General features: G+C 39.0%; 1 protein-coding gene across 9 annotated transcripts in view; it reads right to left on the reverse strand.

The window, feature by feature from the left end:
• Positions 1-24,736, reverse strand: part of PAN3 (poly(A) specific ribonuclease subunit PAN3) — a 123,680-nt gene that overhangs the window by 98,189 nt on the left and 755 nt on the right. For 2 of the 9 annotated variants that reach the window (XM_039862738.1, XM_039862710.1), the window contains exons 1-4: positions 24,191-24,708; positions 3,739-3,860; positions 2,918-2,984; positions 1,236-1,306 (exon numbers count right to left, since the gene is read on the reverse strand). In XM_039862738.1, coding sequence (XP_039718672.1) covers positions 1,236-1,306; positions 2,918-2,984; positions 3,739-3,860; positions 24,191-24,614 — 684 coding nt within the window. In that variant the 5' untranslated portion in view covers positions 24,615-24,708. Of the gene's footprint in view, positions 1-1,235; positions 1,386-2,917; positions 2,985-3,738; positions 3,861-3,965; positions 4,211-24,190; positions 24,710-24,736 lie in introns of those variants that run through there. The other 7 variants (XM_039862773.1, XM_039862729.1, XM_039862721.1 and 4 more) reach the window with 6 other exon arrangements.

A 24,736-nucleotide genomic window follows, 5' to 3' on the forward strand; every position in this document is an offset into this window, starting at 1 on the left:
ACAGCTCCAGATAACTTGACTTCTAGGCTGTACCTGCTTTTCAGTATTTTACTGTTTCCTTCCATGGCTATCGTCATTTCTCACTCCTGCCAATGGATCTGCTTGTGTTCTATTCCAATTATACTATATGGATCTGGAAGCTACATATTCCGACTTAGGAGATTTATAAAGCAAGAGGACACATGTTCTTGGTGAGAGCCTATAAGGAAGTCTATAAAATCGAACCCATATATTTTAGTCTATCCATTCTTGTTGCCTAAACGTAATTCATAATTACCTCCTTGTTCTCATCTGTGTCAAAATGGATAGAGCACTAAGTACTGACCCCACAAATGTTTCTGCCTTGAAAACATCCAGTCTTCTGGAATTTCATTTTATACTACCCTCTGAACAGATACATCCTAAAAGCATCTGAATATTACTTTTCTAAAAGTAATATTCTTTGCTTTGGGGTCTTTTCTTCTATTACTTAGGGAGCTGAATTAAAGTTATAAATTTATAGTAATTTCCACCAAGATTCACACTCTCCTGAACATCTTTTGCTGCTACTGATCCTAACGAAAAAATTTAAAAAACTAAACAATATATGCACATGCACACATACACACACACACACACGCACACACACACGTATATTATTGTCATTAACATAATTCTCGTTAAGACTCAAAGCATCAAACTGTAACAAAGTTCCTTTCCCCTTGTCACAGACCCAGTCCCTATAACACATCTCAAAAATCTACGCAGTCTGTCACTTAAATTCCAAACAAACTCAAATTTCTAATATGAAGAGATTTTAAACTTTTTAAATAGTTGGGCCAATTAGGAAAAGTTGAAGATTTAAGTTTGCCTTGTAATGAGGAGTTTAAATTAGGGGAGAAATCTTGAAATTTAAGCAAAGCGGTCAGAAAATAAAAACGTGATCAGTATACCTACAATGGGGCACATCAACGGCAACTACGACACTAAATGAGATTTTACCTTAAAAACAGAATACATTAAGATAAAGAAAATGAGCAAAAATAAGCAGAAGGATTTCATCCCTTTACATAAAATGTCTCTATTCCATGCACAGAGATCTAATAAAATTCTACATGAGAGAGAAATGGGTAAACAAAAGGCCAAAAAACATTACGGTCCATAAAAAGCCCTCCCCGCACTTAAAGGACTAGTGACCGTTCATTATCTAGGCAATGACCAACTATCACCTCTACACGTCATTTAATCTCACCTACCTTTCTTCTCTGAGAGATGTTGAGGGCACCAAAGTCATTAAACAAGGATGAAGCAGGAGAAGTCAGAGGATCTGGAAGGTAAGTTAAATAAGTTTCCATACAAGTAAGTCCGGGAACTCACAAATTTAATATTGAATGTTTAGCCTAAAACTAAAAGAAAAATGAGATTTAAAAAAAAAAAAAGGACTCAAGCATGTTACTAAGAATGTTTATGAGGGAAGTAAGTCTGCCTGCAGCAAATGTTTAGAGATCATGAGAAAAATAAGGGGAAGGGGGAGCGGTCAGACACACTTCAAGTGCTCGGACCTGGATTTCAACACTTCGGCAAAACCATGTACGCTACAGAACAGTCTGTATTTTTAAGTTTATCACCAGATATCTGATATTCTTCTTAAAAAGGAAAATTAAGTTTTAAAATACAAACATGAAATCCAAAGATTTTACAGGTTCAAAGTTCTATTACTCTGTGGCTAGAAGCTACAAACCAAAGTATAACTCTAAATCCTTTCTCATTTAACGAATCAAAAGAGTTTCTATAAAGGTGTGCATGATATATACTGAAATATTTTATCTTCATTTCAGAGTTTTAGTTAATCTCGTTTCTCATTAAATTATCTGTGAAATCCTAAAAAAATACAATAAACGTTCCCACTTAAAGAAATCGTCATCTCTTCATGCACGGCATACAGACCGCTGCTTGACTGCTCTGGCTTCTTCTGCCTGAACTTTCACAGTATACTCCTTCATTAAAATTAACATTAATTTAACTAATAAGGCAAAGACAAAGAAGCTAATAAAATAGCAAAATATAAGATATTTTTAAGTAATTTATACACTCAAGGCACTTAACACAAGTTAGTATTATTCATTCTTTATGCTACTTCTGATAGTCTTAAAGTCAGCATGTAAACATTTTAGGAATGCTAAAACTATTATAATGTTACAAGTTAGTCTCTAATAATTTTAATCAACATTAAAATGTTGCTATTTTTTTCTACAGCAAAAGAAACACAGGCTGAAATTTCCAACAGGTGATAGAGATCTGATACACCAACGAAAAAGTCTACCACAGGAAATAATCCACATACACAATCTTATTCTTGCCATTATTAATAACTGTTAATGTTTTACCAATGCAGTGTTAACACTCAATTATATATTTTTTAAAAATCATTCTTGAACATTTATTTTTAAAATAGGTTATAGAAAGATACCTGAAAATTCTGTATCAAAAGCCTTAAAAATGTCCAGAATCTTTGAAATAATAATTCCATATCTAAGAATGTTTCTAAAGGAATTCACTCAACATATGAATGCAGATTCACACATATAATCGAAGACTGGAATATAATTGTTTAAAAGAAAAAAAAACAGAAACAAAAATATTTAAGTAAATTATGAAAATAAAGAAGAGAATTTTATAGTGATTGAGAAACTCGGGATATTTAAAAGTATATTTACTAGAATTTGTTATTACTATGTATATTCTTAATTAAATATTACTAGATAGTATGTACATGTGAGGAATCTAAATCTTAATGTTTATCTCTGAGTGTGAAATAATAGATGATTTTTATTTTCTTCCTTATATCTATTCATAATTGTCAAAATTTCCAAAACGTAGAAATTGTTTTTAGAGTCAAAACTATACATATAAAAGAGAGAAAGGAACCAAGTCTTACCATGGCCTGCATATGGCTTGGCACTGTCATTTAGAAGGCTTGGGGAACTGCTACTATTAGTCATTCTCTGAAAAATGAAATACACATAACATCACTAAGGTGCACAGAATCAAGGATGTTCTGCCAACTGAAACTGGCCTTTGTTTCCGCCCTCCTGGCCATCTGTCATATTACTGACACTCTAACCACTGCTGCCTGGGGTACAATAATGTACGCCAGAAACTGCTAAATCAAATGAAAATTTTACTCACTAGCCACGTATTTAAAACCAAAGTTGCAGACCTATTCTGAAATGCACTTATTACAACTTATTACCCTGGGCAAGACGCGTTATCTACTAAGTTTCCTTGTTCATAAAATATTCATTCCAACATCCATCCAAGAAGATGTAAAGTGACTAAGTCAATAAATGCTCCCCTGTATCTTCTGCCAATGCATATTGCATATTAGCTTTCACGCACCTTATAGATTCTATAAAACTAGGCCATCCTCTGTTCTCTAAACATGCTCCATGCTTTCCTAACACGTGTCATAGCCTCTGTGGTCTATCCTGAGAGGCTAGACCACACCCACAAAACGCACAGAGGGGAAAACGTGTGTCTTGCTGTCTCTGTCCTCTCTCTGCATGCTCCACTGTCATTCTACCCCCGAGCTCTCCCGTGAAAGCTCACTCTGACCCCAACACTGCAAGAGGATGGCTCACCTACATCCGACCTGCCTCATCGTCCCCTAAAATCCCACATCCCAATCAACAAACTTAGGGATAAATCAAGACTCTAGATGTCCTCCATCTCTGCCACAGCAACTCGTACTGAAGATACCTGCATCAAGGGATACTTCGTTTCTACAGGACTTCCGAATCCGTTGACTCCAATAAAGCTGGTGCTGAAATAGGAATCTGTGAGGCTCGTGTCCGTTAAAGCACCACCTTCTATTCCAGGAACTGAAAGAGAAGGAAAAGTCAAGTTTTAAAAGCACGAAACACCGATGTAGTGTGTCCTTAATTATAAAGTCCCGATCGATCTCTGTCACACTTATTTTTATTTACCTGTTCATAACAAAAGGCGGGACCAAATCAACTTGGCTCAGCTCTAAAGTTTTGTTAACGCGCAAGTTGACTGTTTTTTTCCCACGCAGACAGTGAGTTATTTTGTATCAGTCGCCTAAGAGCCACCAAGCCCAAGATGAAGAAACAATTCGCACTTGCGTTTCTGGTTTTCTCAACAAGTTTTCTTCTCTTTAACTTTGCAAGTGGCCAGTAGAGAGAGAATATAAAGCACCGCAACTGCTCCTGGGAACCTTCGCACAGTAAAGAGGCGAGTTTCTCAGGGCTGTTTCTCACCACACACCGTATGAGACAGACCGGCGGCAGTCAGCTCACATGAACTCCTAGTTCAGTAAAAACAATTCGTCAGAGGAAGCAGTGGGACAGAGTTCAGGAACACTGACAAGCCATCTGTTGATTTAAGGGCAGGATGATATGAAATGATTTTAACTAGCAGAACAATCCACAGTATACCAAGCAAAGTCATGGACAATATGTTTTAGATGCTACTTCCTGATGAGTACTTGGAATGCTGCTATTTTTAAGCACTCATTAAGTGTGAAGCCTTATACCTTTGATGTATAAGGTATAAACTGCAAGTAGGCTCGCCCTCTTCTGGGCAGAGCCCCTGAGAACCACGGAAACCACGCCCACCCCCAACTGAGAACTAAAGAAACGCTGATAGATGGATGCAGGGTGCTATGATCTGAATTTCTGTGTATCCTCAAAATTCATATACTGGAATCCTCACCCCCAAAGATGACGGTGGGAAGAAGTGAGGCCTTTGTGGAACCCGCATGAATGGGATCCGTGTTCTCATAAAAAAGACCCCAGAGCTCTCCAGCCTTGTCTACCACGTGGGGACACAGCACGATGCCAAATCTATGTACCAGGAAGTGGGTCCTCACCAACCATGACACAAAATCTGCAAGTGTCATGATCTTGGACTTTGCAGCCTTCAGCCAGAACTACAAGAAATAAATTTCTATTGTTTACAAGCCACCCAGTCTACGGTATTAGAGCGATACACACATAGGGATTCCTTAGAAAGCAATCTGAGGTCATTTTTATTCTCTATTTTTTAAATTTATTTCTCACAATGTCCACAATTAAAGTGTATTTTATAATTACAAAAAGATTATCTTTAACGGTTCCTATCTGTTAAATTAGTGATTACAATTTCAGCTATAGCTGAAGAAAATAATTAGAAACATCTAAAGATTTATATACAAAGATGGTCATCATTCTGTTCATTTGTGCACAGATATTAAAAGTATTATTTTAATAACAAAAAATTAGAAACGATGTGAAATGCCCAAAAGAATGATGAACTAAATTCTGAATACTACAAAATAATTAAAAATCATGGTAATTAACGTCTGGGGTATATTTAATTCTCCAGCAAATCAAACCAAACACTGGGAGGAAAAACCATATAAGACTGGGAAATGATGGTTGTTGAAGCTGAGTGACGGGGGTTATTACACTCCCCTCTGCACTCTTACAAAAGTTTAAAATTTTCCCTAATAAAAGGTTGTAGAAAATGAGGATAATAAAGATTAAATACCGGTGTCATAACTATTTACAACGTGAAGTGAAAAGGGAAAACATTTTTATTTACAGTGCAATAACTGTGTGTGCTTACCTGTACACACAGAATATAAGACTGAAGAATATACCAAAATGTAAATCTTTTGTTAACTGGTGGACTGAATGGGAGAGATCTGTCTTTTCTCTTACGACCTTTCTATAATGTAGTTATCTTCATGATGATGATGATGACGACGACGACAATGACAACAGGGAAATCCATAAGGAGAGAAGTTCCTCTAGTCTACACCAAAACCTGTGTGGTCTACTCATTATCTTTTCCTAATAAAATAGAATGGTTTTCAAAAATAGAGTACAATTCCAGATACAATTCCAGTCAAACTGTTTTTTAATACATCATTTTTACTTCAAATGTTTTTTAAAATTTACATCCAATTTTCTTTTATTGTATTAGCTTATATAAAATATGAAAAAACTCGTACTGAACATGCCAGGATTCAAATATCTACGGTCGATGTTTTATCTTACTAGATTTTAAGCAAGAACCACTGAAATAAGCATCTAAGAATAACAAAATATTTGTAAAATAAATATTAAATGTTTGTCCCTTAGACCTTATAAAACAACCTTATAAACTTCCTATCCTTTAATAATACTTTATTGTTAAGAAACAGAATTTGTCCTAACATGTTACCAAATTTCTGGTAGTGATTTTCACTATATTAAAATTGGTTTATATTCCTTCAGGATGCACAACTTTGAAAGAAGAAACCTTATGCTCCCTGAGAATCACATGACTGAACTTAATCAAAAAGGGGAAGGGCTGGGAGGGCTGAACAGGCCATTAATTTTTTTTAAAGATTAATTTTTTTTAATCTAAACGTTCCTCACGAAGACCCAAAACCATAAAGCAACTCTAGGAAAAGAAAGGGGAAAAGCTCCTTGACGTTGGTCTTGGCAACAGGTTTTTGGATATGACACCAAATGCATAAGCAACGAAAGCGCAATTAAACGAGTGGGTCTACACCAAACTAGAAAGCACAGCAAAAGAAACAATCAGCTCAACAAAAAGGCAACCCACGGGACAGCAGGAAATAGCTGTGAACCAGCTATCTGACGAGAGGTTAATATCCAAAATATATAAGGAACTCATATAACTCAACCGCAAAAACAAAACGAAAACAAAAAAAAAAAAAACCACCGATACGATTAAAAAAATGACAAAAGGACTTGAATCGACATTTTTCCAAAGAAGACATCCAAATGGCCAAGAGGTACATGAAAGCTGCTCAACACCTCAAATCGTCCGGAAAATGCAAATCAAAAACATAGTATCACTTCGATCTGTTAGAATGGCCATTATCAAAAAGACAAGAGCCAAGTGTTGGTGAGGATGTGGAGAAAAGGGAACCCTCGTGCACTGTTGGTGGGAATGTAAAATGGTGCGGCCACTATGGAAAACAAGATGGAGGTTCTTCAAAAATTCAAAAATAAAAAATTTAAAAAAGTATCAAATGATCCAGCAATCTTAATTTGGGATATACAGCCAAAGGAAATGAAATCACTATCTTGAAGAGCCATCTGCACCCCCATGTTCACTGCAGCGTTATTCACAGCAGCCAAGACATGGAAATAACCCGGTGAATTCACTACTAGAAAAGAATGGATAAAGAAAATGTGAGATTGCCACACACACAATACACACACACACACACACACACAGAGGAATATTATTCGGCCATAAAAGGAAGGAAATCCTGCCATTTGAGTCAACATGGATGGACCTTGGGGGCATTGTGCTGAGTAAAATAAATCCAAAAAGTTTCATATTGTATGATCTCATATGTGGAATCTAAAAAAGCCAAACTCAAAGAAATAGAGTAAAACGATGGTTGCCAGGGGTGGGGAGTGAGAGAAACGAGAAGAAATTGGTCAAAGGGTAGACGCTTCCAGCTTTAAGATGAATAGTTCTAATGCACAACACGGTGACTATAATTAACAATACTATATAGGAAAGTAAATTTTAAAAGTTATCGCCACAAAAAGAAGGGTAATTATGTGAGGGAGTAGAGGTGTTAACTACCCTATTGTGGTAACCATTTTGTTATATGTATATCCTCATATATATACATATATATAATCATCATGTTACATAGCTTCAACTTACACATGTTATATGTCAATAATATCTCAATAAAGTCAGAGGAAAACCATTCCACACATATACTTACACTTGAACTTCCTTGTTTTGGAAAGTTAACAGTTTTGGAAGGAAAGGAACGGGAATTGCTCTGAAAGTAGGAAGATCACTAACCTATGCCATATTACTCCATTCTATATGGAGTATTAATTTTTTTTTAAGTTACTAAGAACAGACCCATGTCCTACTTACATTACAGGATTTCAAGGAGAAAAGGAATGTAGAGTACTTTTAAGTTTAAATTGCAAAAGCAGAATTCATGTTAGGGATCTTAATTACCAGGACTAGATAATCAAGAACTTTCTACTTCTCTATCCCTTATTTTTGCAGTACACTTAAGTGAGACTTAGTATTTCTATGAAAGGTCATTACCATCCCTATTATTATGACTATTACATCTCTATGGAATAATAATTGAGCCATCACTGTATAGATACAATCTCACTTAGCCTGAAGGACAACTGTGGCAAGGTTAATATCTCTTTTAGTGAAGCAAACTGTGATTCAGAGAGATTTAGATAGCTTACCCAAAGTCACAAAACTAGTAAGCGAAAGACCTGAATATAAAAGCAGTTTCTCTATTGCACTAAAGTACCATTTAACTTTTAAGAGAGGAAATTAGAAGTCAAAAGATGAAATTTCAAGCCTTCAGGTTTGGTTTGGTTTGGTTTGGTTTGGTTTGGTTTGGTTTGGTTTTTATGCGTACAGCACCTGGTCTCCTATCCAAGTACTAACCAGGCCCAACCCTATTTAGCTTCCAAGATCAGACGAGATCGTTCAGGGTGGCATGGCCGTAGACAAGCCTTCAATTTTTAAATGATCATGAGCCACTCAAACGTTAAACTAAAGGGTCTCACAGTACCAAAAGACTCAGAACTTCTCCACGTGGGCGGCAGTCACCCTGCCACGATTAACATATAAATGCGCACCATAATAATCTACTTTTCAAAAAGCCTGACTCACAGCTTAATTAAGTAAAATGTTCTCCTTCATGGTTAGTCTTGTCCCCTCTTGATGAAATGAGTTTAATCTCCCAAAACATCAACTGATCAATGTTCCCCAAAGGGAACACTATATTAAATACTACTTTTCAGAAAATGCTGGGGGGGCGGGGGGGAGGTAAACCCATTTTTTTAATTGCACAACTTCCCAGCCTGCGTACACAATGTGAACTGTACCAATCCAAGAGGAAATAGAGTATTTCTCAAATCTACTTGACCAGAGAACCCTTTCTATACAGAGCAGCCTGAGGGACCAGAATTCCAAAGAACACACTTTACAAAAGGTGACCAGCAGAAAATATCGAGTGGTTTTCCTCTGCCAACGAGGATGTCACAGACGAGATGCTGGCGTTGCTTACCCCAAGGGATGAATTCCAGACTGCTTAGTGTGACATCTAAAAGGCCTCTACAATCCGTTCTCAACCTATCATTCTAATATTTCCATCAAGTGCTGGGTTTGAGTCTCAGTTCTACCACTTACTTATAAGGCAAATGCTTATAAAATGGAGATTATACCATCACTTGTAAAATGAGAATCACACCATCTACCCTGCAAACTTCAATGAAACTTATGAAAAACAGTATCTTTAAAACTTTAAAAAGATCTTAATGGTTGCACAACTCAACAAATTTACTAAAAATAATTTAATTGTATAGGTACAATGGGTGAATTTAATAGTATGTAAACTAGTTCAATAAAGCTAGTTTTCCAAATCAGTGGAGAAAAAAGCTGAATACCTATCACTGATATTTCCAAAAGATCGAGGATTATAGTGTAAAATAATAAAAGTATACGTCTACTATAAAAGATCTTTACGATCATCATAACATTATTAAACTCTATCCTCCAGTCGAAATGATACCCTCATTTATATATTCTGAAAGTCTACGCTTTACGACATGAAGTACCAGCAACTCCTATACACACACAGACACACACACACCCTAGCTCCATGTTCCTCTTCAAGAACCAGGTGTGATGGAAAAGAAAAAATACGTGGAGTTAGACACTGAGTTCTAAGCCCACTTTGGCCACTTACTAGCTATATGACCTTGAGCAAACGACCCTCTAAGTTTCATGTCTTCATCTGAAAAAGGAGGTAATTTCATCTCACTCACAAGGTGTGGCAGGGACTCCAGTGAAGTAACTTATGCAGAGTGCCAGCATCCTCTCTCCCAGGTAATCATAAATGTTAATTTCCTCTTCTCCAGTCTCTAGAATGTATTCTCCAATTACTCCAAAACCTCTAACTCTTAAAATACTATTTATATCATTCATTTGACTACAAAAACATTTTTTTCTTTAACTTTTTATTGTTATCTTCAACTAGTTAAACGTTCAAATTCTTAACATGCTTCTATACTATCTACTCATCTAAATTATCTGCAAACTGACATTTCGAACTAGTCCTTGTATTTTTTGGTATTCCCTAACCAATTAGCCCATTTGTATAAACACTTATCTACAATTAAATCCTTTTTGAGGGTAGGTATTTTAAAAATTTGATAGAAGACAGGTGTTCACATCTAAACTTTACAAAACATCCCACGCAAATGGTACTTCTGCCTCCATTTTTCTGGTGAGGAAACTGAGACTCTGAGATGCTAGATGACAATACACTGGACACAGGTCCAAGAAACGGGCTCCTCTGTACACACAGCGGAACGCCCACCCTTTTCTCTCCTGGATTTGCGAGCTGAGCACAGACTTTGAGCAAATACAACTGCCCGTGAGGTCTGCTTCAGCCAGCTGCCAACTACTGACCTTCAATAGTATAGTTAATCTAAGTCTCAGTTTCTTCCTCTGTAAAATAAAAATGAGAGCATCTACTTTCCAGGGGCCGCTGTGAGAACAATTCAGTACACTGGCATGCTTGCATGACATTTGGTGCCTATGGTTATTTTTGTGGTTATCATTTGTATCCACTTATAAATTTATTTGTAAAAGTTAGCTTGCTCTTTCCAAAGCAACTGTATGTTCTCTGGATGGAATGCATTAGGGAAACTTTTCATGTAGCCTTTTTTTATTTTACTATATGAAAAGGTAGCTTGGAACATTTTACACATCGTTACAAAACTCACAGAGTCATCTGGAAGAAAAGACTCAATTCCCAAACTGGGCAGAGCATATTGGTCTGTTTGAGGATTGAACGTCCCTCAAAAGCTCACAAACTTAAAAACAGTCCAAAGGAACTGTGAAAAGGCAGTAATTAATGACAAGCACTGTATCTCCAGTTCTCGTAATAAAGTTTCTGTGCAGAGCCGTAAGACGATCAATTACACATTTCAAATTCCCCACCGAACCCCAGAGCATCAGCAAGCAGTGCATGGTAACTACAGGGCGGTGTGGCCTCGGCAGCACCAATCGCAAATCAGATGTGCCTGGCGTTCTACGTACATGACCTCATTTTTCACCTACTCAACGACTGTTGTAAGTTGAACTATGTCCTTCCAAAACTCATATACTGATGTCCTAACCCTGAGTACCTCAGACGGAATGTGATCTTATTTGGGTAGAGGGTCAGTGCTGATGTAATTAGTTAAGATGAGATCATTAGGGTGAACCCTAACCCAATATGACTTATGACCTTATGAGGGGAAATCTGGACACAGATATACACATAGGAAGAACATGCTGTGAAGATGAGAGCAGAGATCATCAGGCGATGTTTCTACAAGCCAAAGACTGCAGGCACACCACCAGAAGCCAGGTGAGAGGCATGACCAGATTATTTCTCACGGCCTTTATGAGAAATCAACCTGGACAACACCATGGATTCCTAGGCTACGGAAGTGTAAAACAAGAGATTTCTGTTGTTTAAGAAAAAAAAAGAAAGCCATATAATAAAGAGAAAAGATTAAATGGGGAATTACTAAACCAAAAACAGAGGCTAAGGAAAACGATTTAAACACTAAGCTCAGAAGTTTCTAAATAGCCAAGATAAAAAAGAAAAAAATTAAGTTAAAATATGCTCACCTAGTAAAATAATTTCTGTGAGCAAAAGCACTTCTTAGTATTAAACTCTTCAGAGAAATTATTACAAGGATTTTTACATAGATGGAACATCTTCGATACAGTTGAAAGGAAGATTTCTAGAAACACTTTTTATATTCATTCTCAGCAGAAGCAGAAAACGTAACAGTAAACCACGACCTAACTGAGGTGATTCCGCAAAGAGCCGACAACGTGGTTCAAGGACTCGGCTCTGCGGAGACCTACATGGACCCATCCTTCCCTCTTAAACTCCCATTCCTTTGCTTTGAAACATTCGTTCCTGGTTCTGATGGACAGACAGACAGGAAGGAAGGCAGAGAGAGAGAGGGAGGGAGAGAGGGAGAGAGAGAGGGAAAGAGAGAGAAAGAGGGAGGAAAGGAAGGAAGGAAACAAGACCGGCTGCCATGTATTGTTTCATACACCCCATCTGGTGGCAGAGATGAGATCTGAAACCAGAACAGTCTTACTTCAAAGGCACCGAACACCACTCCATTACATTCCTCGGTCATTCCGAAACTCCAGACTGACATTTCAAATGCCTATTATTAAATGTTTCCAACGAGACATGTGACAAGTACGTTTAAGCTAAGAACTCATTTATCTTGACTCCTTTCTCTCTCATCCATTCCCTCAAGTGGCTGCTCTGCCAAATCTCTCTCGAGTATGTCCCCTATACTGATTTCTGCTCGTCCGAATCAAGTCCTTAGCATTTCTCCCCTCGACTATTCTAAGGCGACCCACTCCGATGGCTTCTCTGTCCGCACCCTTAGAAGCCAGAAGGAACGACTGAGGTTATGTTTTTCAGGCGGAGACCTTGTCACTGCACTAAGCACAGCCTAGAAGGGCCTTCGCAACGCGGCCACGCCATCTGTCGTCCAGTACCCTTCTCCATAACACAGAGCCTATTCTTTATCACATGTGATGACGAGAGAACAAAATCACGTACGACGCCTTCTCTCAAAACCTCTGCACGTCCTTGCTCTCGTCCGCCTACACGGCCTTCTTTGCCACCAGGTGTGCTTCACACATCTTTCAAAAAAAAAGTCCAAATGTCACCTCTTCAAGAAATATCCCTGAACAGTGTGTGTTATACATTTTATATCTATGGTATATCGTACTATGCCAAAATTTATACATTTCAAAATCCTTTACTAGACTACGCATCCATAAATGGCCAGAACCACACGTTTGTGTTCCCCTCAATATCTGTGTATCTGGCACAGAAGTGTAAATAAATGTTTGAGAATTAAGCTCTCTAGTCAGTGCCCAGAGTACATGCATACCATGTCGTTTACTAAAGAATAAGTCATCTGCATAAAATATCAGAGAGACACGTTGACAATTTTAAAAATTTCCTGTCTGGCCAACTGGCCCTCGCCAAAGTCCTCCTACTATAGGCCATAGCCATGTCTATATGGCAAGACCAAAAAAATCCTGTAACAGCACTTTTAGATGGACTTACGTGGCTTAGCTAGACCCAGCTGAGAGTCTACTGTTCCACACTGGGGCATATATGGTACACTGTTCTGACCTGTATTTTTTTTAACATATACATTATTACTTAGCCTCGATCACAAAGAACTGCAATGCAGCAAGACTCTGGTACACCTGATGCCAGGAATGCTCCACTACTACAGGCCTTCTGAGATGATGTGGCTACACAGCTGACCACAAACGACTAAATAAATCGGGCTCTCTGGTGAAGCTATTTAATGTTTAGTACTGTCCATCTGATTACTTACTGAAAAATGTCTTCCAATAAAAGTGTTTTAGTTTGGGATCTGTGCCAAGATAACTGCTTTTTCTGCATAATCAAAAGCTACCGATCAAGCAATAAATGTTTTGAGAAGTCCTCCACTGTTCTTAACTGTTTTCTCAGTAAAGTGATACAGAATTTCATCATGGAAAGAGAAAATTTGCACTCCTTGTGCAAAATATCAGTTGCAGATCACCCAAACCCACGGTTTACTGAGAAATGAGAAGGGGGAGAGTTGTTGTTTTTGTTTTTGACAGCATCTGTCTTCTTTTATCATACTTTAAAATGGGAGTTATGTTTATAAATATTGTCTACTTTAACCAATTAAAATGTAAGGTCCACAAAGAAAAATCTTTTACTTATTTGGTTCATTAATGTATCCCAAGAATCTAAAACAGTACGTGAGACAAAGCGCTCCATAAATGGTTGTTCATTAAGTGAATGAATCTCTTTTAGCCCAAATTATACTAAATTGAAATCTTGCCATAATCTAACATTTTCTAACACATTATTTGTATACGTTAAATCTTTTCATGATACATATCAGAGGATCTTGCTAACATTTTTACTTTAAACGCTGCCTTAATAATTTTTCTAAGTATTGAGAGTAGGGGAAAGACTCCTGGTCCTACCTTTTCTAGGTCCCACCTGGTCCACAAGGCTCTTCCTCAGAGAGAGCTGACACACTGCTATAAAGTCTGTGAGCCACAGGGGTTGCCTAAGGGGCTGAAAGGACCCATTCCATTTTGCCTTTCTTCACCCCGATCTTATTTTTTCCATCAAGTACATAGTCAGATTCAGGAATGGCAATATGTAGAGACAATAAGTTTAGGAACAGATGAGCAAAATAAGAAAGAAACCAAATGATACATAAAGTCCTTTCCAGCTTTTCCAACTTCATCATTCTCTACTTAATATTGATGAAAGCAGCCTGAAGTATCCTTATCAAGAATGTGGATAAACAAGGAGAGACTATAAAATAATAATTCTAGTCTTTTATTAATTACACAAAAGAAATTCCCCAGAGATTATGTACAAATATTACCTTATTAAGTTACAAAAGAGATGTACATAACTATCTCTGTGAGCCGCTGTGAAAAAAGTTTTGCTGGAACAGATCTGATATGGATGACTACCTCGAACATCTTACTTTCAGCTAACGATGTATAAAATGCATGGTTTTTTATAGAGATATAATTAACATACGACAGTGTATTAATTTTAGGTGTACAACATGATTTGATATATGTATATATTGCAAAATGACTACCACAATGAGTTTAGTTAACATCAATCATACACACTGTTACAATTCTTTTTCTTATGATAACTTTTACTATCTCCTCTCTCAGCATCCTTCAAATATACAATAGAGTATTGTTAACGGCAGCCACCTTGTGGTACATTATATCTCCAGGACTTATTTATCTTATAACTGGAAGTTTGTACCTTTTGACCAACTCCACCCATTTCACCCACCTCTCACCCCCTCGCCCCAGCCTTTGGAAACCACCAATCTGTTCTTGCTATCTACAAGTTCAAGTTTTTGTCAGATCCCCACATATAAGTGAAATCATAAGGTATTTGTCTACATAGTTTCTTTAATATACCAAGTTTGCAGCAGATTACAGAAGTCTGTGTGCTCCTTAACATATATATCATTTTGTGTAAATTTATATATAAATATATTAAGATATAACAGATTAGTGCCTTCATCTGTAATAGCAAAAGACTACAAAAACTATAAACAATCTAAATGTCCATTAAAAAGGATAATACAATTTGCAATGGAATATTATGCAGCCATTAAAAAGAGTAGGATGGATTTCCATGTGTGGATGTGGAAGAAACAAGATAACCAATTCAGTAAGAAAATTCAAAGTGCATCAGGCTTCTCTGTGTGTGCACATATGTATATGTATATGTATGTAAGTACGTACTAGAAACAAGGAAATATAAACATATGAATGATTGTATAAGCAAAGAAAATTTCTGAACGGATACATAATAAATTGAAAAGAGCTGAATCAGGCAACTAAGGAGGAAGACTATTTTTCACTGTGTACCCTTTCATGTAATTTAAAACTTAAACCTGTGCACGTATTACATTTTTAATTACAATCAAAAATACTGTTCCTATTTTCCTGTATCTAGAATTTTTAATACTAAAAATATAATTAAAAACTAGCTTTGGAAAAACAGGAACATTATCCTTTTTAAAAAAAAAAAAGCAAGAGAGATACTGAAAGACACATCGAAAGGAGAAAGCTTTCTCATGGAGGAGGACTGGTATCTACACGCCAATTAACTCAGCCAGGATGAGTGAGATGTGCGCGCCCTTCCCTAGACTGAAGATAAACGGCCGAGCAGTCAGTGTTTTTAGAAGTTGTTGAGAAAGAAAGAGAAATTCTAACGATCAAACATGATGTAATTTGTTTTCTAGAACATAAAACACTTAGAAAACACATGTTCTCGATATTCCATTCTCTTATTTTACAGATAAAGACATGTATCACTATGTTGACTAAATGACAAGCCTAAGATCACAAAGTTATTTTCTAAGAGAGCATGGAAAGCAAAATCTCAGGACCCCTAGTCCAGCAATAATTCCTAGATACTGAAAGGAGATACAAATACTTTCTGTACTGATTTAACAACTATATGAAAACAGTACATAAAATAAATATTTTATCTTACTGTTTTTGCTCAAAACAGTTTGTTTAGAAATAGGATATAAAGTTAATATGGAAAATAAATGTGAAAAATACTGCTGCAAAACTCAAGTATGTGTGTGCGCATGCGCATGCTATGGTCTGAACTGTCCCCTTCCCCCTGCCCCCCCATTCATACACTGAAGCCTGACCCCACTGAGGCTCTAGAGTAATTTAAGAGTAATTTAAAGTTACACACACAAAAACCACTAATAATGATTAACCCTCAGGCAATAAAATGAGGAGACCGGTTTACTATGACTTTATACATTGCTATTCCAATGGAAATTTTTACAAAAGAAGCTTATGACGCCCATCATTTAAAAACTCAAATAAAAACCAGCTTGAAAATAAACAAAAAATATTCAAATCTGTCAATGCTCCTCGAAATACTATAATAAAATTTTAAAGTATCATTTCTAAGTATTGTAAATGTTCATAGCTTTGCACACAAAAGCAGATATGCCTATAGGAAAGCAAATTAAAAAAAATGTTGCTGCTCAATTGTACACCTGAAACTTACTGGATTTCGTTAACCAATGTCACCATAATAAAATAAATAAATAAATAAATAAATAAATAAATAAAAAATAAAATGTTGCTCCAAAATAAAGATGGATATAAATTTTCCAAGTTAAAAAAGAGAAATTCAGCAATGAGAACACATGAACTCTTTATACACACCAAAAACTTGGCTGACTTTTGAGGGAATTATGATGGGGGGTGCTGCACTAATCCCATTCGACATCCACAAATCAATCCACATGATACACCATATGAACAAAATGAAGGATAAAAATCATATGATTGTGTCAATAGATGAAGTAAAAGCATTTGGTAAATACTCTCAATAAAATAGTTATGAGGGGAAACGTACTTCAACATAATAAAGGATAGAGATGAAAAACCACAGCTAACACCGCACAACAGTGAAAGCTGAGGCTTCCCTCCTCCGTCACAAACAAGACGAGGACACATATTCTTACTGCTTTTATTCAACACAGCACTAGAAATCATAGCCACAGCAATTAGGCAAGACAGAATTAAAAGACATCCAAACTCATCATTTACAGAAGACATGATACTGTACATAAAAAATCCTAAAGACTCACCAAAAAAAAAAAAAAAAACTATTAAAACAATAAATTAATTCAATAAAGTCACAGGATAGAAAATTAGTACACAGAAATCGGTTGCACTCTAAACACTAACAATTAGCTATCAGAGAAATTAAGAAAACAATCTCATTTACAATTGTACCAAAGAGTATAAAATACCTAGAAATAAATTTAACCAAGGAAATGAAAGACCTGTACTCTGAAAACCATTAAGACACCAATGAAGGAAACTGAAAACACACCAAAAAAGGCAAAATATACTGTGTTCATGGATTGGAAGAATCGATGTTGTTCAAATGTCCAGACAATCCAAAGCAATCTATAGAGTCAATGCGATACCCATCAAAATCCCAATGGCATTTTTCACAAAACTTAGCAATCATAAAATGTGTACAGAACCACAAAAGACCCCAAGAAGCCAAAGCAATCTTGAGAAAGAACAACATAGCTGGAGATATCATGCTCTTTAATTTCAAACTATACCACAAGGCTGCTTATCAAAACAGCATAGTACTGGCATGCAAACAAGACACATACATCAAAGGAATACAGAGCCCAGAAAAAAAAAACCCACACATATATGGTCAATTAATCTGTAACAAAGGAGACAATGACATACAGGAGGAAAGACAATCTCTTCAATAAATGGTGTTGAGAAAACTGAACAGCTACATGCAAAAAGAGTACATACTACGCGATTCCATTCCGATAAAGTTCACAAAGACTATAAAGTGAAAAACAAACCTATAGTATTAGAATGTAGTGTTAGAAATCAGTAGTTACCTTTGGAAAAGGGGAGTGACTGGGAAGGGGTCAAGAGCAGGATTTCTGAGGTGCTGATGATGTCCTATTTCTTGAATTGGGTGCTGATGACAAGTTGTGTGTTCATCTTGTGAAAATTACAAGAACTTATGATTTGCACATCTTCCCAAAAGTATGTATACTTCAATATAAACTTTTAACACACATACACACACAGAAGACTGCCAAACAAAATATTTCTGCAGGTAGATCCAGCTTATCAGAGCAGATCAATTTACGATCTCTTAGCTAAAGAAACACTGTATGATCTTACATTTAAAGAGCAAAGAAAAAATAAGCAAAATAAAACTGTCTCAGTGAGCCTACATGACCATGTCAGCAACTAACAAAATTTAAACTACTTCTAATAGCAATACCTTTTAGAATGCGCTATTAATTGCCTCATACACTTGTCTGTCTTTTGGCTTTTTTTTAGGGCAAACTTTTTCTTCTTTTCTGGATGTTTGTACCTATTAGTCCCCTTATCTTTTTCTCCCATTCTCCTCACCCACCTCTGGCAACTTTCAGTTTATTCCGTTTCTAGGAGTCTGTTTTTGTTTTGTTTGTGCATTTGTTTTGTTTTGATTCCACATATAAGTGAAATCCTACAGTATTTGTCTTTTGCTAACTCATGTCGCTTAGCATTAATACCTCCTAGGTCTATCCATGTTGTCACAAATGGCAAAATTTCCTTTTTTATTGCTGAATAATATTCCGCGTGTGCGTGTGCGTGTACCACATCATCTTTATCAAGGGACACCTTCCACGGCTTGGCTATTGTAAATGATGCAATGAACATAGGGGTACATGTATCTCTTTGAATTAGTGTTGTCATTTTCTTCAGATAAATACTCAGAAGTAGAATTGCTGGGTTGTATGGCAGCTCTATTTTTAATTCTCTGAAGAACCACCATACTGTTTTCCATAACAGCTGCACTACTTTACAATCCCACCAATAGTGTACAAGGTGGGGTTCCCTTTTACCCACAACCTAACGCTTGTTATATTTTGTTTTGTTTTGTTTTTTTTGCCTATTATTCTGACTGGTATGAGGTTAACATCTCACTTTGGCTTTGATTTGCATTTCCCTGATTAGTGATGTAGAACATCTTTTCATATGTCTGTTCACCATCTGTATGTCTTCTTTAAAGAAAGTCTATTTGTGTCTTCTGCCCATTTTTTAATTGGATTGTTTTTGTTTTGATGTTGAGTTACATGAGTTCTTTATATTTTTCGGTTATTAACCCGTTACTGGATATACCATTTGTGAATATCTTCTCCCATTCAGTAGGTTGTCTTTTAGTTTTGTAGATGGTTTTTTCCACTGTGCAGAAGCCTTTTAGTTTGATGTAGTCCGATGAGTTTAGTTTTGCTTTTATTTCCTTTGCTCGAGACTTAATCGGAAAGATATTACTAAGACCAATGTCAGGGAGCTTACTACCTATATTTTCTTCTAGGAGTTTTACACTTTCAGGTCTTCCCTTTAAGTTTTTAATTCATTTTGAGTTTATTTTTGTATGTCACGTAATAGAGTGGTCCACTTTCATTTTATTGCATGCATCTGTCCAGTTTTCCCAACACCACTCACTGAAGAGGATGTCATTTCTCCATATTCTTGCTTCCTCTTTCAAAGATTAACTGACCGTGTAAGCAAGGGTTTATTTCTAGGCTATTTGGTTCCACTGGCCTATGGGTCTGTTTTTGTGCCAGTTAACTTGCTCTTTTAATGGTTACAGCTTTGTAATACTGTTTGAAATCAGAGAGCATCTGATATCAGTATTGCTGCTCCAGCTTTCATTTCTATTCGCATTGAATATCTCTTTCTATCTCTTCCCCTCTATCGGTGCCTATCTGAAATAAGTCTCTTGTAGGCAGCATATAGGTGTCTTATTTTTTCCTCCATTTGGTCACTCTATATCTTTTGATTATAGTATTTAGTCCATTTACATTTAATTACTGATAGGTAGATACATATTGCCATTTTGCTCATTGTTTTTTGTTTTTCAAGTTCTGTTCTTTCTTTTTGGTTTCCTTGTTTTCTTTAGGGTTTTGTTTAGGTTCTTTTCTATTTATTTTGGGGTATTTTTACAGGTTTTTAGGTTGTGAGGTTCATATATATCTATCTATATTTATAGCAGTCTAGTTTAAGCTGATAGACATTTAAATTCAAACACATTCTAAAAGTATTACATTTTTACTTCCCCTCCACGCTTATGTCTTTGACATCATATTTTAGATCTTTTTGTCTTGTATATCCCTTATTTATTGTAGTTTTAGTTAACTTAACCTTCATATTAGCTATTTAAGTGGCTGATTCACTGTGATAATTCTATATTTACCTTTACCCATGAGATTTCTTTCTTTCATGTATTTTCTTATTTCTGGTTATGGCCTTGCTACTTACAGATGCTTTAACGCTTCTTGTAAAGGCAGTTCAGTGGTGATGAACCCTAGATTTCACTTGTCTGTGACACTTTTTCTCCTCGTCAACGCTGACTAACCTGCCAGGCAGAGTATTCCAGGTGGTGGGTCCCTTTCTTTCAGCACTTTGCGTATTTCCTGTCACTCTCTTCTGGCCTGCAAAGTATTTGCTGAGAAATCATCTATTAACCTTAAGGCGGTGGGGGTGAGTGGGGGTCCCTTGTATGTGACTTGTTTTCCTCTTGCTGCCTTCAAGATTATCTCTTTAACTTTTGCCATTTTTATTACAATGTCTTCGTGGGGGCCTTTTTGGGTTATCTTGTTTGGGACTCTGCTTCCTGGACCTAAATGTGTTTCCTTCCCCAAATTAGAAAAGTTTTCAGCCATTACTTCTTCAAACACACTTTCTCCCCTTATCTCTCTTCTCCTGGGATCCCTGTAATGAGAATGTTAGTGTACTTGATGTTACCCCAGAGGTCTCTTAACTATCCTCCTTTTTTAAATTTTTTTTCTTTTTGCTGTTCTGATTGGATGGTTTCCACTACTCGAGCTTCCAGGTGGGTAATCTATTTTCTGTGTTATCCAATCTGCTGTTGATTCCTTCTAATGTATTTTCATTTCAGGCACTGTATTCTTCAGCTCTGATTGGTTGGTTATTACATTTTCTCTTTGTTGACAATTTGAGTTCCTCTATTCTACACTCAGGTTTGGTGGGTTTACTTATGACTGTTTATTTGAATTATTTATCAGGCAAATTACTTATTTCCGTTTCATTAGAGTTTTTTCCTACGGCTTTTTCTTATTCCTTCGTTAGAAGTATATTTCTCCGTCTTCTCGTTTTTTTTGACTTTCTGTGCTTGTTCCCATGAATTAGATGAAATCACTCTCTCTCCCAATGTTGAAAAAGGGGTCTTGCATAGAAGCGGCCTCTGTGTAGACTGTGTCCCAGGTCCTTTGGGAAGGCCAGTTGGAGTAGGGGAGGGCACCTGTGGTGCCGGGGGTGCCACATGGCTAGAAGCAGCGGGTTCGGGGTGGGGCAGGCTGGGTGCACACACGCATGGTAGCTGCTGTTCTGGCTGTCCTCCACCAGGACGGGTCCTGGGCAGAGCAGGCTGGTGGCCCTGCACTTCAGCACCGTGTTAATCCAGGTGGGGCAGTGTGGTGTACGTGCACAGCAGTGTGCTGATTAGCTAAATCATGTTCCAGGTGTGTGGGGGGGGTGGTCAGGGGCACACACTCTACCTTGCCCCGTTGTTCCTCCAGGAGGGGTAGCTGGGAACACCCACCTGCTGCCTTGCGTGTCAGCGGGGCACCTGGATAGGGTCTCGCCTGCACCATCCAGGTAGAAGGAGAATGTAAACAATGGCGCTCACTGGTTTCTACGATCCTGGAGAGTTCCCTCAGATCCCAGAGAGCTCTCGAGGTTCCCCCAATCTTCTCCGGGTGATCTTGTGATCTCACGATCTCTCTCGATCTCGATGTAACCCCCCTTCCCCCTCCGTCGCTTGTTATGCAGAAGCCCTCAGTTGTCTCTCCCGAGGAACTGCTCTATACAGAGATGTATATTTGGTGTGTTCGTGGGAGCGGGGCGAGCTCAGCATCCTCCTAAGCTGCCATCTTGGACCGGCCTCCTACTGCCTCATACACTTACTTAACAAATCAAGTATAAGATTAAGTACAGCATAAGGTTACATTAAAGGTAGGAAGTAGACTAAGAATAAATTATGTGTAAAAATTCAGAGTAGCCATTAAATCACCAACAGAATCCTCTTCCCTGATTCCTGAGCAATTTTACTTGCTATTCACTGATATGAAGCAGTTTTCTTACTCACAAGGAGTCACATCTAGGTACTACTGAGACTTATCAAGGAGCCTACAGCACAAAAGAGGAGCCTTAGGCTTCACTCTGTCAAATTAAAGCAGGTCCTACAGAATCCAAATACACAACTCAGCTATTTGATCAAATAACTGTTACACAACTACCAACTTTAAAATGCCTTCTTAGCATTAACTGCTTGTCCTCTCGAGACCCTATATCTTTATTTTCTTTCTGTGATATATGACATGATTCTCCAGCTTTGAGCCATTGCTAGCATGTTTCCTCCACCTTCCGTCTTTAGCCATCTTTTATGTACCAAATCTATTACTCTGTGATTAGAAAATCCTGGATCACATATTAAATCAAATACCAGCACTTTTAAAAGTGACTCTCTGTAAGTAACATTACTGTTCAATTTCACTGCTTACTACTCAAACATTACTCAATTTCAGCCACAACTCACGCACCAGCAAATTTATCTTGAAAACGCAAAGTTGCTTCTCAAAAGCGATAAAATTCCACCAGTAAGATAACTATTTCTTACAAAACATTTTAAGTAACAAATTAATCTTCTTAGCCTATCAACCTCACCAAATATATCTGCAATAAAGTTGAGCCATCCCAGCAAAAGAAACGCAATCTTTAAACACACACACACACACACACACACACACACACACACACACACTCTAGGAAGGCACTTAATAATCCTCAAAGAGCAAATAAGAGCATTTGTAGCTCAAAAAAAAGACAAAAATGTTCTGACCTCCAAGTTGCCTCTCAAATTATTTTACGATCAAAAACTGTTCAGAATTCACCAAAAGGTAAGTAAGACTTTCCCCCTTGGTCTAGAAATGCTCAAATATATTCAGAAACAGAAAAGGAAAATCTGACACCTGCTGTCCTGTTTCCTTAAGGGCAATATCCTGTAAAACAGATGACATGTAAACACTTATCATAAGTGTAAACGCTGCTCATAAACAACTAAAAAGCGCCAAGTCAAACGATAATGCTGAATGACTGTAAGAAATACACACGGCCCTGACTTCCGAACTCGAGCGCTAAGTCACACACAAACGCTCGCTGTACACGACACGCTTTCAAGCCTCCACGCTCAGACTTCGCTGGATACAAAGTTAGACAAGACAGCTTTACTGGCACCCAGCAAACTTCTTCCAGCCTGGAAGAAAACTGTGTTGACACGCAAGTCTTGGCGGAATTCCTACTCGAAACCGTGGACTAAAACCTCGACACACTGTCAAAGCTGCTGTCCGTTCACCCCCTAATCCTTCGAAAGCATGTCCTGCCTGGAAAACCTCTCCCCGTGAAGCCTGAGACAAACTTTTCTGTTCTCTGCACCGAGTCGCCGAAGCCGTAAGCCCGCCCCTCGCCGCCCGCCCCCTACCCACCTTCCCGCCCTCCGCCCACCCGGGACCTCAACGCGACCGGACGCCGCTCCACACAGACACCTTGCGAGAGAGAACACATGTTGCTATGCAGGCCATTGCTTTCCACACCCCGAACGACACCCTTTCTCTCCGCTCATCACGCACACACACCTTACACACACGCACACACACACCCTCCATTGCCCGTCCACGATCCTCACTTACTCATCGCAACCTACCCACCCGCCCACGTTCCCGGGCGCCCGGCGTCCCCTCGGCCCGCGGCTCGCCCCGGCGCTGCGGGGAGGGGAAGCAGGAAGCAGGCGGGCGGCCTCGGGCCCGGCCTAGGCCTCGCTCGGCCGCAGGGCCTCATCCGGCCCCTCCGGCCCCGGGCCTCGCGTCCGCCGCCGTCAACGCCGCCGCCGCCCCGGGGCCGAGGCCGCGCTCCCAGCCCGGACCGCACTCACTTGCCAGCCGCGGTCCATCGAGGATCCCGCCGCCGCCTGCTCCGCCGGCCGCGGCTCCGGCGCCCGGGCCCCCCAGGTCCGGCTTCTTGGGCCCCGGCGGCGGCGGCCCGGCGCCCCCGCCCGGGACCGCTCCGGGCGGAAAGCCGGCCACCGGCGCGCCCGCCAGCGCCAGGGGGACGCTGTTGCTATGGAGGCCGAGGCCCGGGGCGGCCCCGGCGGCCGGGTCCTCGTGCAGGAACTGACACTCCTCCCCGTAGAAGCAAGTCTTGTCCTTCGCGTAGTAGCGGCAGTACTTGAGCTTTACTCCCGCCGCCGCCCCGCCGGGGACCCCCCCGGCCCCCGGCGGGGCCGCCGCCGCCGCCAGCGACGAGGAGGGCGAGGAGGCGGCGGCCGAGGGGGGCGGGAGGCCGCCGCCGCTGTTCATGGCAACGCCGCAGCCTCGTCGTCCGCTGCCGCCCGAGGAGCCGCCGCCACCATAGACCGCGGGCGGGCGGGGGGCGCTGCCGGGGCCGGACGAGAGCCCGGGCGGCCGGGTCCGTCCCGCTG

Source organism: Pteropus medius, unplaced genomic scaffold (genome assembly GCF_902729225.1).
Source record: "Pteropus medius unplaced genomic scaffold, Ma_sr-lr_union100, whole genome shotgun sequence".
Lineage (NCBI taxonomy): Eukaryota > Metazoa > Chordata > Mammalia > Chiroptera > Pteropodidae > Pteropus > Pteropus medius.